General features: G+C 49.4%; 1 protein-coding gene across 4 annotated transcripts; it reads right to left on the bottom strand.

The window, feature by feature from the left end:
- Positions 1–4618: 4618 nt before the first annotated feature.
- Positions 4619–11516, bottom strand: SERPINE1 (serpin family E member 1; the record flags this gene model as incomplete). Of its 4 annotated transcripts, none has more annotated exons than XM_080702989.1 (8): positions 4619–4656; positions 5064–5147; positions 5932–6018; positions 6134–6234; positions 7599–7797; positions 9013–9207; positions 10092–10325; positions 11222–11516. In XM_080702989.1, the coding sequence occupies 8 exons, from the start codon at positions 11514–11516 to the stop codon at positions 4619–4621; spliced, it is 1233 nt and encodes a 410-aa protein (XP_080559115.1). The 4 variants fall into 4 exon arrangements, with proteins under 4 accessions (XP_080559115.1, XP_080559117.1, XP_080559116.1 ...); XM_080702991.1 differs by having other exon boundaries at positions 5917–6018; positions 11246–11516; XM_080702990.1 differs by having other exon boundaries at positions 5064–5168; positions 11246–11516.
- Between the last annotated feature and the right edge of the window lie 3653 nt (positions 11517–15169).

The following is a 15169-nucleotide window of genomic DNA, read 5'->3' as shown; positions in this document are numbered from 1 at the left end:
AAGAAAAAGAGAAAGGAAGAAAAACTTTGAACAGCCTAGGAAGGGGGCCAGGGCAGAGTCAAAGAGGGCAGGCAGGCCTCTGCTGTGAGGCTCCACGGTTAGCTTCATCCTCACAGTTTCTGAGGGAAGCCGAGAGTGCTTTTAAATGGGGCAGTTCCTGGTGCAAACTTCCTCTGTGGTGAGGGGCCCTTTGAAGAATTCATTTCTTTTGATCCTTCTCAGCGTGCATGGACAGTTTTTGAACTGTATACTACAGAATTAGGGCTAACTTGTCCTGCTTTTTGGAGCATTTTGTACAAAAGGAGTCTCTTTAGGATCCTAAGAAAATACATTACAAATGGGTCACTCGCAGCCATTGGCCCCAGGCCCAGAAATGGTCGTATTTTCAGGACTAGAAGAAGGTAAAAATATATACCTGGTGTCAGTGTCCCTGAATTCTTAGACTATGGCCTTCATGACCCAAGCTACCCACTGTGAGCCCAAAGGGGGATATGCATAGGAGTGTAGGCAAGAAGAGGAAAGGTTCAGTGTTGGATGAAGTTTGGGCCACAAATCCCAGTGTAGAATTGTCTTGTGGACCTACTGGGCCACTTCCAGTGTTTGCATCTCTGAGCTAAACTAAACGCAGGCTTTGTGGTCCTTATGGCCTTCCAATTTTCTAGTTCTTCAATCATATCTTAGCCCTATGAAGCTTACCACTTGCACAGTGAAAGTAACAGAGGAAAGATGAAAACTCATGAAGTTAAGAGACAACATCTCTCACTAAAGCTGGAAGTTACTTAAGGGAACAACCTAGTCTAGTCCTTTTGCCTTGGTTCTCTCTGGCTTTCTAAGGGAGAAGACCCCTTCCAGGCCACAATGGTCTTTGGGGAACCTTCTTACTACATTAGTCTAATGGGAGAAGACAAAGCTCGACTAAGACACATTGAAAGAGGAATCAGCTGGGCCTGATAGCACATACCTGTAATCCCAGTGCTTGAGAGGCTGAGACAGGAGGATCATAGGTTTGAGAACAGCCTCAGCAACTTAGCAAGACCCTCAGAAAAGTGAGACACTGCTTAAAATAAATAAAGGGCTAGGGGTATAGCTTGGAGATGGAATACCTCTGGATTCAATCTCCAGTGCCCCCCGCAAAATAAATAAATAAATAAATAAATAAATAAATAGGACTCCTTAAGGAGGGATATTCACAGGCTGTATCTCCTTTTCTCCTTTAACCATCTTTACACATCATGTTGGCAGCATCAAAGACCCTTGTGAGGGAAGCAGGAATGAGTGGGGAGGTGAGGCCTTAAGTAGAGATGATTAAGGAATAAGTGAATGAATACCCTTTCTGAATTTATTCTCAAAAGCATTATAATCAGAATTCGCTCCAAGGAAGGCTAAGAGAAGAAGATAATGTGGAGGTTCTTTTAGTTCACAGTTTAAAATCCATCTTTATTCACAGCAGTGGGCTTATGTAGGAAAGTTGTGAAGTCTTATTTAAGCTTGAGAAAAGGCAAGATTCTCACCAGGCAAAATGAACACTTTTGATTGTTTGGTACCATTTGAAAATGTTTGTGTTATCAGAATTACACAATTTTAGAACTGGAAGATTCTTCACAGAGACTTTTAGTCATATTTTAAAGTTATCTGCTGGGTGTGGTATACCAGTAATCCCAGTACTTGGAAAGCCAGGACAGGAGGCTCACAGGTTCCAGGCCAGCCTCAGCAGTTTAGCGAGACCCTGTTTCAAAATAAAAATAAAGCTGGGCATGGTGGGGCATGCCTATAATACTAGTACTTGGGAGGCTGAGACAGGAGAATCACAGGTTTGAGGACAACCTCAGAAACCTAGGGAGACCTTGTTTCAAAAAACAAAAAACAAAAGCTGGGCATGGTGGCACACGCCGGTAACTCCAACACTTGGAAGGCTGAGACAGGAGGATCATAGGTCTGAAGCCAGCTTCAACTTTGTGAGGACCTCTGGAACTAGTGAGGCTCTGTTTCCAAATAAAAATAGGACTGAAGGGTGTAGCTCAAGAGGTAGAATGCCTCTGGGTTCAATCCCTAGTAACACACACACACACACACACACACACACACACACACACACAAAATAGGGCTGGGGGTGTAGCTCAGTGGTAAAGGATTTGCCTATCATGGTTGAGACTCTGGGTTCAATCCCCAGCACCACACACACACACACACACACACACACACACACCCTCTAGAAGAAGAATATGAAAGGTATTTCAGCAAGCTGTTTTAAGGAGACTATTAAGAGTATATATATCAAAAGAGTCTTGTTTTCACAGAATCTGATTTCTAGATGTGGTTGGGAAGATAGGAAGCACACACAAATGTACAGAGCACACATGTGTGCAAGCACTGTTACACACCAGGGAAAGGCCAGGCCAGCAAGTTAAGAGTGGTGATGATGGCTGGATCCAAGGGGCTCTCCTAGGTGGAAGAAGTGGAACTCCATCTGGGGCTGGAGCAATGGGGAGCGAGGGCAGCTGGTTGGGGACATTTGGTGGTAGAAGGAAATGACAGGAGCTGACCTACGAGACCAGGCCCCCTGGGGTGGGCGAAAGGTGTTTAGTGTCTCTCTCCCTGGGCTGGTGGTTGAACCCTGGGCCTCACGTGTGCTAGGCAAGTGCTCTGTCATGGACCCAATCCTAGCCCAATTGTAGCAATTTTTTTCTTTTTTAGGTTGCTGGGGATGAAACTGAGGGCCTCGTGCATGTCAAACCTGTGCTTTCTCACTGAGCCACACCTCCAGACCCCCTTTTCCTTTCTGAGAAAACCAACCCCTCCCACAACACGTCTTTGGGGCCCTGTTGTGGAGCTGTGGTGATCCCTCTCGGACTCGCGGTTACAGGTCCACAAGCAGGTGGGTGTGTTTCACAGAGACCCCTGCCGCGGGGAGCTCTACAGACCAACAAGGTTTTGAGTCCTCAACCATGTGAAACATTGAAAGTGAATACGGAGACCATTTGGGCACATTTTTTGTATTCATTTTATTATTTTTTTCAAAACAGTTTTTAAATGTATTTATCTATCAAAAGTGAAAAAGCATATAATTCATCACAATTTCAAAAACATTTGGCCCCCCATTTAGGGACCCCTATGAGTACTATAAATGTCACTGTCCAGTGCATAATGAAAAAACAAACAAACAAAATATGAGGATTTTCTTTCAGGGAACAGCATGGAGGGAGGCGGAGGCAACTACTGGATTACATTCATTTCACGCCCATGTGCGAGTCTTAGTAAATGGACCTTCACGCCCTACCCCCAGCCAGCAGGTTTTCAAAAAGATTATCTAACTAAGGTGGTTGAGTCCGAGCTGGCTCCTTCACCCCCCCCCCTCACGTGTCCACTGCTCGCACACAGCAGCCGGAAATGACACATTGAAGTGAGTCACCAGTGCGGCTGTGAGTCACCCGGTAATTGGGGAAAGTTCTGTCCTGGTAGGTCATGTAGCCCCTCACATTTCTGCTCCTAAATATATTGGAAAAATTTGAAACCGCTCTGTCCTCGCCCAATCAAGTCGCTCTCACCCACCCCATCCTTTCGGTCCCCTAAGGTGGGCTGCAGTTGGATCACCTTGGCAGGGGCCTTAATCCATCAAATGGAAAGGAGAGGAGCCGTGGGGCACAGGCAGCCACCAGGTGGCAGTGTGCGCCCCATCACGCCTGCGCCCACAGGGGCTTGATGGTGGAGTGCCAGCCTCCGGAGATGCAATGACACAGACCACACACTACGTGCAAGTTTAAATAATACTTTTTCCTTAATAGCCCTGTATCTTTAAGAAGAAACACAAGGGCAAGGATGTAATAAATACGCAAGCACACCCCTGGCATCCCACCCTTTACCCCCCCACACACATACCAGGAGACCAGAGGTAGGGGGGCTTATGTGAAAAGCCAGGCACGCATCTGACCTTTCTTCCTCTATTCCTACAAAAATAAACTGGGAAGCAAGAAATAAAAATAAAAATAAACTGCTTCTATGAGTAAACAAGTCACCTACACTCTGAAAGAACATATGCACGCTGTTTCTGGGGGGTGAAGGGGTGCTCCGCACCGGTGGTCATTTGCTCTGCCAGCCACGGCCCCTCAGCTGGAGAAGGTGCTCAGTGCGGAATGCAATGAAAAGTGTTTCTCCCGTTGGCCTCCTTTGGCCTGTCGCCAGCCTCCGCCGCCGTGGCAGACAGTGCATGAGTGACAGCAGCGTGACTGGAGCACAAAGCGTCTCTCCTGAGCACTTGGAAGCTCCTGGAAGCCCCAGGGCTCCATTCTGCCAAGGAGCGGGTCTGAAGACCAAATGGGCAGGGAGATGGGCAAGCGCAGCCGTGTCAGCGGGTCTGCGGGCTTTACAGTCTGGATCGGAGATCTTTGTGCTTCGGAGGTCTCTCCAGGGATCTGTAGGCAGGGAGTTAGACTCGGAGGTCCTCCCACTCCTGCAAGAGGCTGAGGTCTAGAAGGTCAGTTGGAAAGATTTGCCAGTGGGAGAAGAAGACAAATATCTTCTCTCCCTCTGGGAAGAGTCATTAAAACAAAAACCCTTCAGAGTTTCTTCTTTTCTGATATATCTCCAGTTTTGTCCCAGATGAGGGCTTCTTTTCCCAGGATCAGGGCTCCATCACTTGGCCCATGAATAGCACTGTCCCTGCGGGTATAAGAATCACAGGAGTTGAGCATTGGAAACACCATGTTTAGGGATGAATTGAGAGGTATCTAAGGTGGGTGAGTTGTCTGCAGTCTTAGCTGCTCAAGTGACTAAGTTAGGGCTGGAGTCAGGCACTGTGTGGTCTGTGACCAAGCACAGCCTCCTCTGAAGAGGGGCACCAAGTTCTAGATTCTTTGCCCAGAGTTTTTAGCTTAGAGGGGCATCTCCATCATCTGTCTGGACTGGTGCCAGAAGCAAGTTGCTGAAGCTGGCTTCAAACCTGCAATCCTCTTGTCTCTGCCTCTCAAGTACTGGGATTACAGGCGTGTGCCACTGCATCCAGCTGGTACCCCCAAATAAGAACGGTGGGAGGGCAAGGGAACATTGTGGGCTGGCTCGCGGCTCACCTGTGGGGTTGTGTCGAACTACAAAGAGGAAGGGTCGATCCATGACAATCTCCTCAGGGGCCATGCGGGCTGAGACAAGAATGGCTGCAAGAGAAAGGGCAATGTCTGAGGACGGCACTGGTGCCTGGACTGATGCCAGGGGACTCCGTGCTACTAGCCTTTCATCTAAGGTGGGGGGTGATATTCGAGAGGCTGCTTGGTTTTTCTGAATATGACCTCAGAAGTTTGGAAATGGCCCCTGAGACCCAGTTTCTTCCAGGAGTTTGGCTGTAGGCTTATCTAAGCTTAGGAGTGTGTGTGTGTGTGTGTGTGTGTGTGTGTGTGTGTGTGTGATTGAACCCAGAGGCACTCTACCTTCGAGCTATACCCCCAGTCCAATTTTATTTCTTATTTGGAAACGGTCTCGCTAGGTTGATGAGAGCCTCACTACTTGCCATCCTCGAGCCTGCAATGCTCCTGTCTCCACCTCCCAAGTATTGGGATTATAGGTGTGCACCGCCATGCCTGGCCTTTTAGGGTTTATTGATAAACAAGTTCCTTAAGTTCATATCCCACTGTAGAACCTACTTGGGCTTTTCTGTGAGGGACTATTTCACATTCAGGGATCTCAGGAGCCACAGGTGAGGGAATGGGGGTCCAGGGAACACGTGTCCGCTTTCCAGGCTAAGCAACAGGGTGGAGGGGGGGCAGTAGATGGCAGGGCTTTGCTCTCCACCCGGGGATGTGTTCTGGGAAAAGAGGCCTGTAGGGAGCGGGGCAGTGGCGTCCATTTGGGGCTTGGGGCTTAGTTATCCCGCAGGGTGATGGATAGAGGGGCCAAGCAGCAGCCACCCCTGGACGCCTTGGGCTTCACCTGAGCCGGACTCACCTGTGGAGGAGGATGCCACCGTGCCACTCTCGTTCACTTCAATCTTTACTTTTTGCAGTGCCTGCGCTACATAGAGCTGCTCTTGGACTGAAAGAGAGAGGGAGACCATGGTAAATCAGCCACAACTCTCAGAGAGCGTCCTTGGTCCTCACCCGGGACCCACAAGCCCGCAGGGATAAGGGCAAGAGGGAGGGTCTCTCACCGGAGAGACTTGTGAAGTCCGCCTGGACTGGGCTAAACATGTTCGTCATCCCCAAGTTCTCCAGGGGCCCCCGCAGGTCAACTTCTGTTTCCAGGGAGAACCTGTAGGCAGCAGGGGAAAAACAGCTTGAGCTTAATCCCCTCTTTGGGGCAGAAGCTGCCTCTCAGTTTCCCACCAGGTATACCCTGGGGCAGTCCGACTGGGTAGGAGGTGATTTGACTGTGGAAGAGAGATATCTGGGTTTTCTGTTTGTTTGTTTTAATCTGTTTATAAGCCGGGGTGCCGTGGCTCACACCTGTAATCCCAGTACCTGGGAAGCTGGGATAGGAGGATTGTGTTTTTGAGGCTAGCCTCTACAGCTGGCTGAGACCCTCAGCAACTAGCCAGACCTTGTTTCAAAAAATAAAATATAAATAAAAAAGGCTAGTGGTGTATCTCAAAGATAAAATGCCTCTGTGTTCGATCTGTAGTACCCCCCCCCAAAAAAAAAGGAAAGGAAAAAGAAAATCTACTTATAAAGTCTCTCTTTGCTGGAAGTTTCTAATATTAATGAATATTCTTATTCACGCTTCCCACCCCCTCCAACCTGTGACTAATTACTTTCCTCAAATAAAGCAGAATTTCCAGCATAATTTTATTCAGTTCTGACTGGAAGGCCAAGGGCAAATTCTACTGCATGGATGTCTGGACAAAAATCTGGTCTGTAGATTGTGTTTCTGAGACCTGACCCTCAAGCAAGGGAGGTTTGGGGGGCACACTGCTTCCCACAAGGGCATGACCAAATTACCTTGTTTTCTATGACAGAGAGAGAGAGAGAGAGAGAGAGAAAGAGAGAGAGAGAGAGAGAGAGAGAGAGAGAGAGAGAGAGAGAGAGAGAATGCTAACTAGCCAAGTAAAATTTCCCCAAGCCTGGCATTATAGCATCTGGAAGTCTGGGGTAAGCCTCGCAGGATTTTCCCTGCAATTCTGGAATTAACCAATCTCAGCCTTCTCCACACGCTTTGCTTCTGCAGAAGGATTGAAAAAATGTGTTCTCTGGAACTCCAGCCAGGAGCTGCAGTCGGGGCTGCCCTGCCTGGAAGTGACCTTATTGTTTCATTGTTGGGATGTTAACTCAAGGAGATGGGGGTGGGAGTACAGGTCTTGCATAAAAGGATGTAGCCCCGCTTAGCCCCCCACCACCATCATTTCTTCAGCTCCTCCTTGGCTGGCTTTTATTGGCTATTCTGGGGCATGGTTGTGTGGGGGCGTGGTCTAGAACTCTCTCCTGTGTTCCAGTAAAAACAGACAAGAGTGATGATTCGAGGAATCATAATCAAACCCAGCCCAGAGTGTTTCCCTCCAGACTCCCATACATGTCCTTGCCCGGCAGACATCGCAGCGCCCGAGACTCCACAGGGGCCAGTGATTTCAGGGTAGCAGGAGACAGGAGGGGGAGGTGGTGGTGAAAACATGGGTGGCTTACTTGGGCAGAACCAGGAGGCGGGGAAGCCTGGTCATGTTGCCTTTCCACTGGCTGATGAGCTCTGCGTCCAGAATGTTGGTGAGGGCAGAGAGAGGCACCTCTTTTTCGTAGGGAGCCGCGATGAACATGCTGAGGGTTCCCCCGTGGTAGGGCAGCTCCAGGATGTCATAGTAGTGGCCATCAGGGGTGGTGAACTCGGCTGTGAAGAGACCAAGATGGTGCGTTGGAAATGACTCCAGCCCTTGGTCTGACTCAGCTGGGTTCTCAGCTACTTCTGCTGTGTTCACCACTGTTTCTGGAAGCCAAACTTTCCTTTATAGATTTTATTTTATTTTATTTTGGTACTGGGGATTGAACCCTGGGGTGTTCTACCTCAGAGCCTTATCCCCAGCCTATTTTATTTTTTATTTTTTGAAACAGGGTCTCACTAAGTTGCTGAGGCTGGCCTTGAACCTGTGACCCTCCTGTCTCAGGCTCCCATGTGCTGTGATTACAAACAAGCATGCACAACTACACTGGCTTCATTCCAGCTTTCGAGGCTCCACTGCCCCAATTCAATGTTCTTGTGTGTTTGTGTGTGTGTGTGTATGTGTGTGTGTGGTGCTGGGGTGGAACCCAGGAGCTTCCTACCTTCGAGCTACACCACTGCCCTCCCACCCCATTTTATTTATTATTTGGAAATAGAAACTTACAAAGTTGCTGAGAGCCTCACTAAGTCGCCAAGACTAGCTTGAATTTGTGACCCTCCTATCTCAGCCTCCTAAGTACTGGAATTACAGGCATGTGCCACCATGCCTGGCTTTTATTACTTGTCTTTACTGTGGTTCAATTGAATCCAGGGACAGACACACACACACACACACACACACACACACACACACACACACACACACAGAGCAAGCATTCTACCACTGAGCTACATCCCCAGCCCTTATTCAGTCCTTTATTTCCATTTCCCTTCTCTTTGGCCAATGCATTGCCTTTCGTTTCCTCTGTCTCTTTTTTGGCCTTCTTGATCTTGGCTCCCTTACCCTCAACACCCAGTCATTAGTTTATTCTAGCCCTCATTCCCTTAATTTCAGCTTCCATAAAGCCCTGCCACCAGCAGGATTTCTTGGCCCTGTGTAATCACACCAAAAGCCCTGGAGAGAGAGACAGGGTCGAGTGGTGGTCAGATGTGGCCCGGAGGGAATCTTTGGATGTCAACTTCATTTGGCAAGAGAGAAAGTTTCTTTCTTCTTCTCTCATGATCCAGGTGTGTCCCCCACCCCCACGGGTTGTGTGTTCTAGGGTCAAAGGGGAACATTCCTTAGGACCTTCCTCCCTCTGAGGGCAACACTTTGGATGTTGCCTGGGAGACCATGGGGCTGAGGGGAAGTACTTGTGAGATGTGGGCGGGAGGGCTTGTACTTACTGTAGTTGAACTTGTTGGTCTGAGCCATCATGGGCACAGAGACGGTGCTGCCGTCGGACTTGTGGAAGAGGCGGTGGTGGGTGCCCGACTCTGGGAAGGGCGTCTTCCATTGGCCATTGAAGTAGAGGGCGTTCACCAGCACCAGGCGCGTCAGCTGGTCCACAGCCCCCTCGCCAAGTAAGTTACTAATCATGCCTACAGGAGACCCAGGGGATCAAGACGTTAGATATTTTATAAGCCTCTTAGATGGTTCCCTTCACCTCCCAGTGATCGCATGGGTGTCCTTTGAAGGGAGCCTGATAGGAGGTCAGACAGGCCAGTCTAGCTGCTTTCAATTTGACCTATCTTTCTGAATCTCAGGAAGGCTTCCTGCTCACCACACTTTTTTTTTTTCTTTTTTGGTTTGTACTGGGGGTTGATCCGAGGGGCATTCTACCTCCAAGCCTTTTTTATTTTTCATTTTGAAACAAGGTCTCACTAATCACAGGTATTGAGGTTGGCCTCAAACCTGTGATTCTCCTATCTCAGCTTCCCAAGTATGCCACCACACTTTTTTTCTTGACTCTGGGATCCTTTCCAGGATCAGAGCTAGAAACATCAGCCTTCCCTTACTTCACCCCTTCTTTTGCCTGCTACGCCGTGATTTTGAAGGTTTGTGTATGTTTATGTGCTGGTTACTTTTGTTTTTATTAAATCTCATGATACTTTTTTTAGGGATATCTTTCAAGTTGGTTCTTGAGGAAGTCTCATTAAGAAAAATATTTGTTACTGGAAGCCAGGTGCGGTGGTGCACACTTGTAACCTCAGTACTTGAGAGATTGAGACATGAGGATTGCAGGTTCCAGGCCAACCAAAATAAATAAATAAATAAATAAATAAATAAATAAATAAATAAATAAATAGTATATTATATATAATACGGTTATATATGTATATATTAGCTATTGAATTTTGGTCCTTTTTACTTGGCCTTTCTGTCCCCAGAGAAGAGGATGCTTAAAGGAAGATTCATGAATTTGTCTCCAAATTCCCTTTCCCTGCAGTCCCTAGAGACTGGCTTCCTTTCCCTGCCTGCTCACCTTTTGTGTGTCTCAGCACCCAGTCATTGATGATGAATCTAGCTCTTTCCATCTCTGAAAAGTCCACCTGCTTGACCGTGCTCCGAAACAGCCTGAAGAAGTGGGGCATGAAGCCTTGGACCAGTTTCACATCCCGCTGGACGAAGATGGCATCCGTGGTACTGATCTCATCCTTGTTCCATGGCCCCATGAGTTCCTTGTACAGTCGACGGAGGGCGAGGGCCATGCCCTTCTCTGTGCCAAGGCAAGAACAGGGTGTGTCACTCCAGTTTTGAGCCAAGGGCTCCCAGATGAGAGCTGCCCCTCAAGAGGCCCAGGCCTGCCCAGATGGATGAAGCTCTTCCATCCCCCCAGGCAGCTCTGGAGGATATCCCAGACCCTAATCTCTTTTTTGCATCTCTCCTTTCTTTGGGACCCTCAGGTCCTAGCCAGCCTGCCTGCCTGCCTGCCTGCCTGCCTTCCTTCCTCCCTTCCTTCCTCCCTTCCATTCTTTCTCTCTCTCTCTCTCTCTCTCTCTCTCTCTCTCTCTCTCTCTCTCTCTCTCTTTTTGCAGTTCTGGGGATGGAACCCAGGGGCATTCTACCTCCAAATGACAACCCCAGCCTTATTTTTTATTCTTTATTTTGAAACAGGGTCTCACTGAGTTGCAGAGGGCCTCACTAATAGCTGAGGCTGTCCACAAACTGCGATCCTCCTGTCTCAGCCTCCCAAATGCTGGGATGACAAGCGTGCGCCACCACGCCCAGCTTCTAACCCTTTCTTTGGATTAGAATATTTGTCTCTGTTCTTAGGTTACGAACTCTAATGTTTTTCTTATGATAATGGCTATGCCAAATGTTTCACAAATGTAATTCTATTTAACATTTCCAAGCTTTATGTAGTAGGCTTTTTTTTTTTTAACCCTCATTCTGTAGATGAGGAGCAGTTTTAGAGGAGTTATGGTCCCAGAGTTGGCAAATCCACTGATCTGTACATCCCGACAAGTCAAGGGTCAAGTGATACAGGGAGTAGTGAGAAGAAGATGGGGTGGTCCCTGTATTGCAGCTGTATGTGGCTAAGCCGGAGCCGCCTTTGCCCAGCTTCTGGTTCATTTGGTCCCTGTTCTCTATCGAGAATGCCTGACTCCCCGCCTCCCACTCTCCCCTGTCTCTCACCACCAATTTTGAATCCCATTGCTGCTTGGATCTGCTGCTGAGTTTCTCCTCCTGTGGTCAGCTGCAGCATGGCCAGTACTGAGGCCACCCCGTAGGGCGAGAAAACCACATTGCGGTCCTTGGAGGACTGCGCCACCTGCCGAAACACCTTCACTCCAAAGTCTGTGGCCAGGTGGGCTGCCTGGGGCTCTTGATGGTGCGAGGTGGAGCCTTCCCCAAAGAGGAGGGCCAGGCCCAGGGCGAGGCAGGAGAGGGCTGGAGACATCTGCATTCTAGAATGAGTAGGAGACGGTTTAATGAGGGAATAGTTCTAGAGAGCTGTGGAGGGAGGAGATGGCACCCCAGCCATGGGCCAGCTTCCCTTCATGGCTGCCCGCAGGAGATAGATGAACAGCCTCAGTTCCAGTTCATTAAGAGACACGATGCGATCACTCTGCATTCTTCCTATCCTACCCAGCCTCCCACTGCTGCTTCTTGCTGATCAACCCAGGGAGTCTGAAGGCCATTTTTTTTTTTTTTTTTTTAACCTGTGGACATCTTGGTATCTCTCCCTTCTCCTCCAGGGGGCTGAAAGGCTAAATTGTGACATCTATGACTTGCACCAGGCTTTCCAATTCTCTCATCACCCTTTCCCAGTGATTGTTTCATTTAAGTTATCAGCATGAAAAATCCCTTTCCCAAGGCGGGAAAGCAGGGAGTGCACTGCTGGAGAGGGACAGAGAGGATGTCAAGGTACTTGTTTTGAGGAGACAGGTTTGGTGCTGGGGCCTGACCACCCTCCCTGCTGGCCCACAGCTGCTGCGAGGGCAGGGTTGGCTTACGGCTCCAAGGTTCCAGGGAAAGAAAACAGAGAGAAAATGGGGATTGGGGAGAATTCCAAAGGAGAATTTGGAAAGTGACATGTGCTGCCTTCAGCTCCAGGGAAGAGATGGGAGTTTGCTTTTCTCCTACCTGAAGCGGTCAGTGGTGCCTTGTGATGGGTGATTGTCCTGCGCTGGAGGAAGGGGGCGTGGCTCTCCTTCTTGACAACGTTCTTGTCCTTGCAACCAGACACAGCTGTGCTCCTCCTGGGTTGCTGGTTCCCTTTATACAGATGTAGGCAGGAAATAGATGAACTCATGTTCCAGCCCCACCCACCAGCTCTGACTCGGGATGTCTGTCTGAACACCTCCCTCTCCGGGGCTTGCTGAGGCCTGCGTGCGTGCCTCTGTGTGTGTACGTTGCGAGAGGGTCCAGGAACAATTGAGCAAATCCCGATTGCCTTAGTCCAAGGGCCTCCTTTGGTTTGGCCACCCTGCCTGCGTCCCTCTCTCTTTGGATGTCCTGCCAGCGTGACTCCTGGCAGTGCCAATGGTTTAGAGTGAGCAGTGCTTGGGATGACCTTCCCCAGTGCTCAGCTTGCTTCCCCCTTCTCCTCTGAAGAGGCAGCTAACTGCGGGGTTAGCAAAGAACCCGATGATCCTGCAGACCTTTTCCCACCAATGCTGTCTACCTCGAGCCCTGGCCAGCCTCCAGAAACACGCTTCTCTCTCTGCTCTGGGTCCCAGCCCAGCTGCCCGAGGGCATGTAGTGTGCCCTGTGGTTGTCTGAGTTCTGACTGCATTGGACTCGGGCTCGACAGAGGACGCCAGGTCCTTGCCATGTGCCTGCCTGGGCTCCGATCGATGAGGCACGCTGACTCCTGCTGCGTGTCCAGACTCTCCTGGTGTCCCTGAGGGCTCCCCTTGTGTCAACAGCCCTGTCTGGCTGGAGTTTGGAGGTGTGCCGGTGTGGTGGTAGGTGAGAGGGTCCAAGGGTTACCATGGAAAGCCTTGGCAAGGAATTAGGAGTGCAGTGTGTACATTTCTCTTCTTTGAGCCTGTGGGGACTGGAGAGGGCTTCTGTCTTATCCTTCTCCTGCAGATGCAGACACTGGCGGGCTGGAGCCACAGGAGGAGGGATAGAAGGAAGTAGAGTGTCAATTTATGGTGGGTTTGTGGGGTGTGCTTTAGTGCATTGAGGTTAAGGGAGGAAGAATGACCAACAAGTCCTTTTTTTGTGTGTGGTGTGGTACTGGGAATTGAATACAAGGGCATTCTACCTTTGAGATATACTCCCAGATATATATATATATATATATATATATATATATATATATATATATATATATATATATTGGAAACAGGATCTCGATAAATTACTGAGGCTGGTTTCAAACCTGTAATCCTCCTGTCTTAGCCTCCCAAGTACTGCGATAGTAAAATGTGCTACTACACCTGGCTCCCAACAAGTTATATTTTAGATTAAACCCAGGGGCATTCTATCTATATACCCCCAGAACTTTTTATTTATTTTTTTAATTTTGAAATAGAGTCTCACTAAATTGCTGAGAGTCTAAGTTGCTGAGGCTGGTCTCGAACCTAAGATCCTCCTGAGCTATTCCAGAACTGGGATTACAGGTGTGTGTCATCACACCTGGCTTCGAACAAATTCTTTAGAGGGTGGACTTTTGCTTTCGGAGAGCATATGGGACCAGGCTTGCACACTGAGGCCTGGCTGTATAGCCTGGGTGTTGTGGGTGGAGGGGTGACTGGGGAAGAGTCAAAGGGGTTCTGCAGGGAGGGGGTGGTACATTTGACTTTGGGGTCCGCACACTGTCACATTTGTGCAAGTGAGGGCTTCGATTGGTGGTATCCATGGAGACAGCTGATAGCAGAGTCATAGGAAGTTGAAGTGGGTGGTTAGCGAGTGTCCGGATATTTGTTTTGGATTTTTCAGTAAACAGATTCCAAGGGCAACCACAGCTGAGTGGCTTTCTCAGCTCAACTCAGCCTCTGGTTTTGTTTTCTCTGTTGCTCCTTGGTGTCGGGTGGGGGTGGAAGTGTCAGGGAAAAAAGGGGAAACCTCTGTCGGAAAGTTGGGATCATAGACACGTTAGAGCTGGTCCTGTGCATCTGTCTCCTGTTTATATATTTTTCCTTTCCTCAGTCATGGTTCAGAGGCCCTGAGAGGCTGGTTAGTGGTGAGAGAGAGGCCAAGTCCTCCATCTCTCCTAGGAAGAAGACACAAGCTCAGCCCCCACCCATCGCCCAGCCCCTCAATGTCCCCAGTGTCTTCTCTCCATCCCCAGGAGCCAGAGGGGCATCGCGGGAGTCAGGGCTGGACATGCCCAGTCCTGAACAAGAGCAGCGTGTAAGCACAGCTAGGCGCGCCCCGCCCCAGGTGCCCCAGCCTCTCCAGCCACCTTGGCTAAACTGCCCTCCCTTCCTCTGTGGTCAGTCCACAGGCCTCAGCCACGAAGGCCCCCACTGTGTTCTGTGAATGGCCTAGGCCTGCCAGGCAGACCAGTTCCATCTCCGCTCATGGACCTTCTATGCCATTCTTGAAAAGACACTCTGTTCTGGGACTCAGGAGAGTCAGGGAGTGGCTCTATGTCCTGACTTGGGTGGGCGTGGGGGCCTGTTTTCCTTTGGAAATGGAAAGGTTTGACTCACTAAGGAGACCTCTGGAGGGTTTCTGTAGGCAGCTGGTGGATGGGTATTAGAATCCCAGGCAATCTGGGCATGGTGGTGCACGCTTATAATCCCAGTGCTTGGGAGGCTGAGACAGGAGGATTGCACAGGTTCAAAGCCAGCCTCAGCTACTTAGTAAGGCTTTCAGCAACTTAGTGAGACCTTATTTCCAAACAAAATATAAAATGTAGCCTGGAGGTAGAAGGCCCCTGGGTTTCATCACCAGTACCACACACACACAAACAAATACACACACACACACACACACACACACGAAGAAGAAGAAGAAGAAGAAGAAGAAGAAGAAGAAGGAGGAGGAGGAGGAGGAGGAGGAGGAGGAGGAGGAGGAGGAGGAGGAGGAGGAAGAGGAGGAGGAGGAGGAGAGGAGGGGGAGGAGAAGAGAGGAGGAGGAGGAGGAGGAGGAGGAGGAGGA

This window comes from Muscardinus avellanarius (assembly GCF_963383645.1).
Source record: "Muscardinus avellanarius genome assembly, chromosome: 10".
Lineage (NCBI taxonomy): Eukaryota > Metazoa > Chordata > Mammalia > Rodentia > Gliridae > Muscardinus > Muscardinus avellanarius.
The sequence above is the reverse complement of the archived record's forward strand: the minus strand, read 5'-3'. Positions and strand labels throughout refer to the sequence as shown.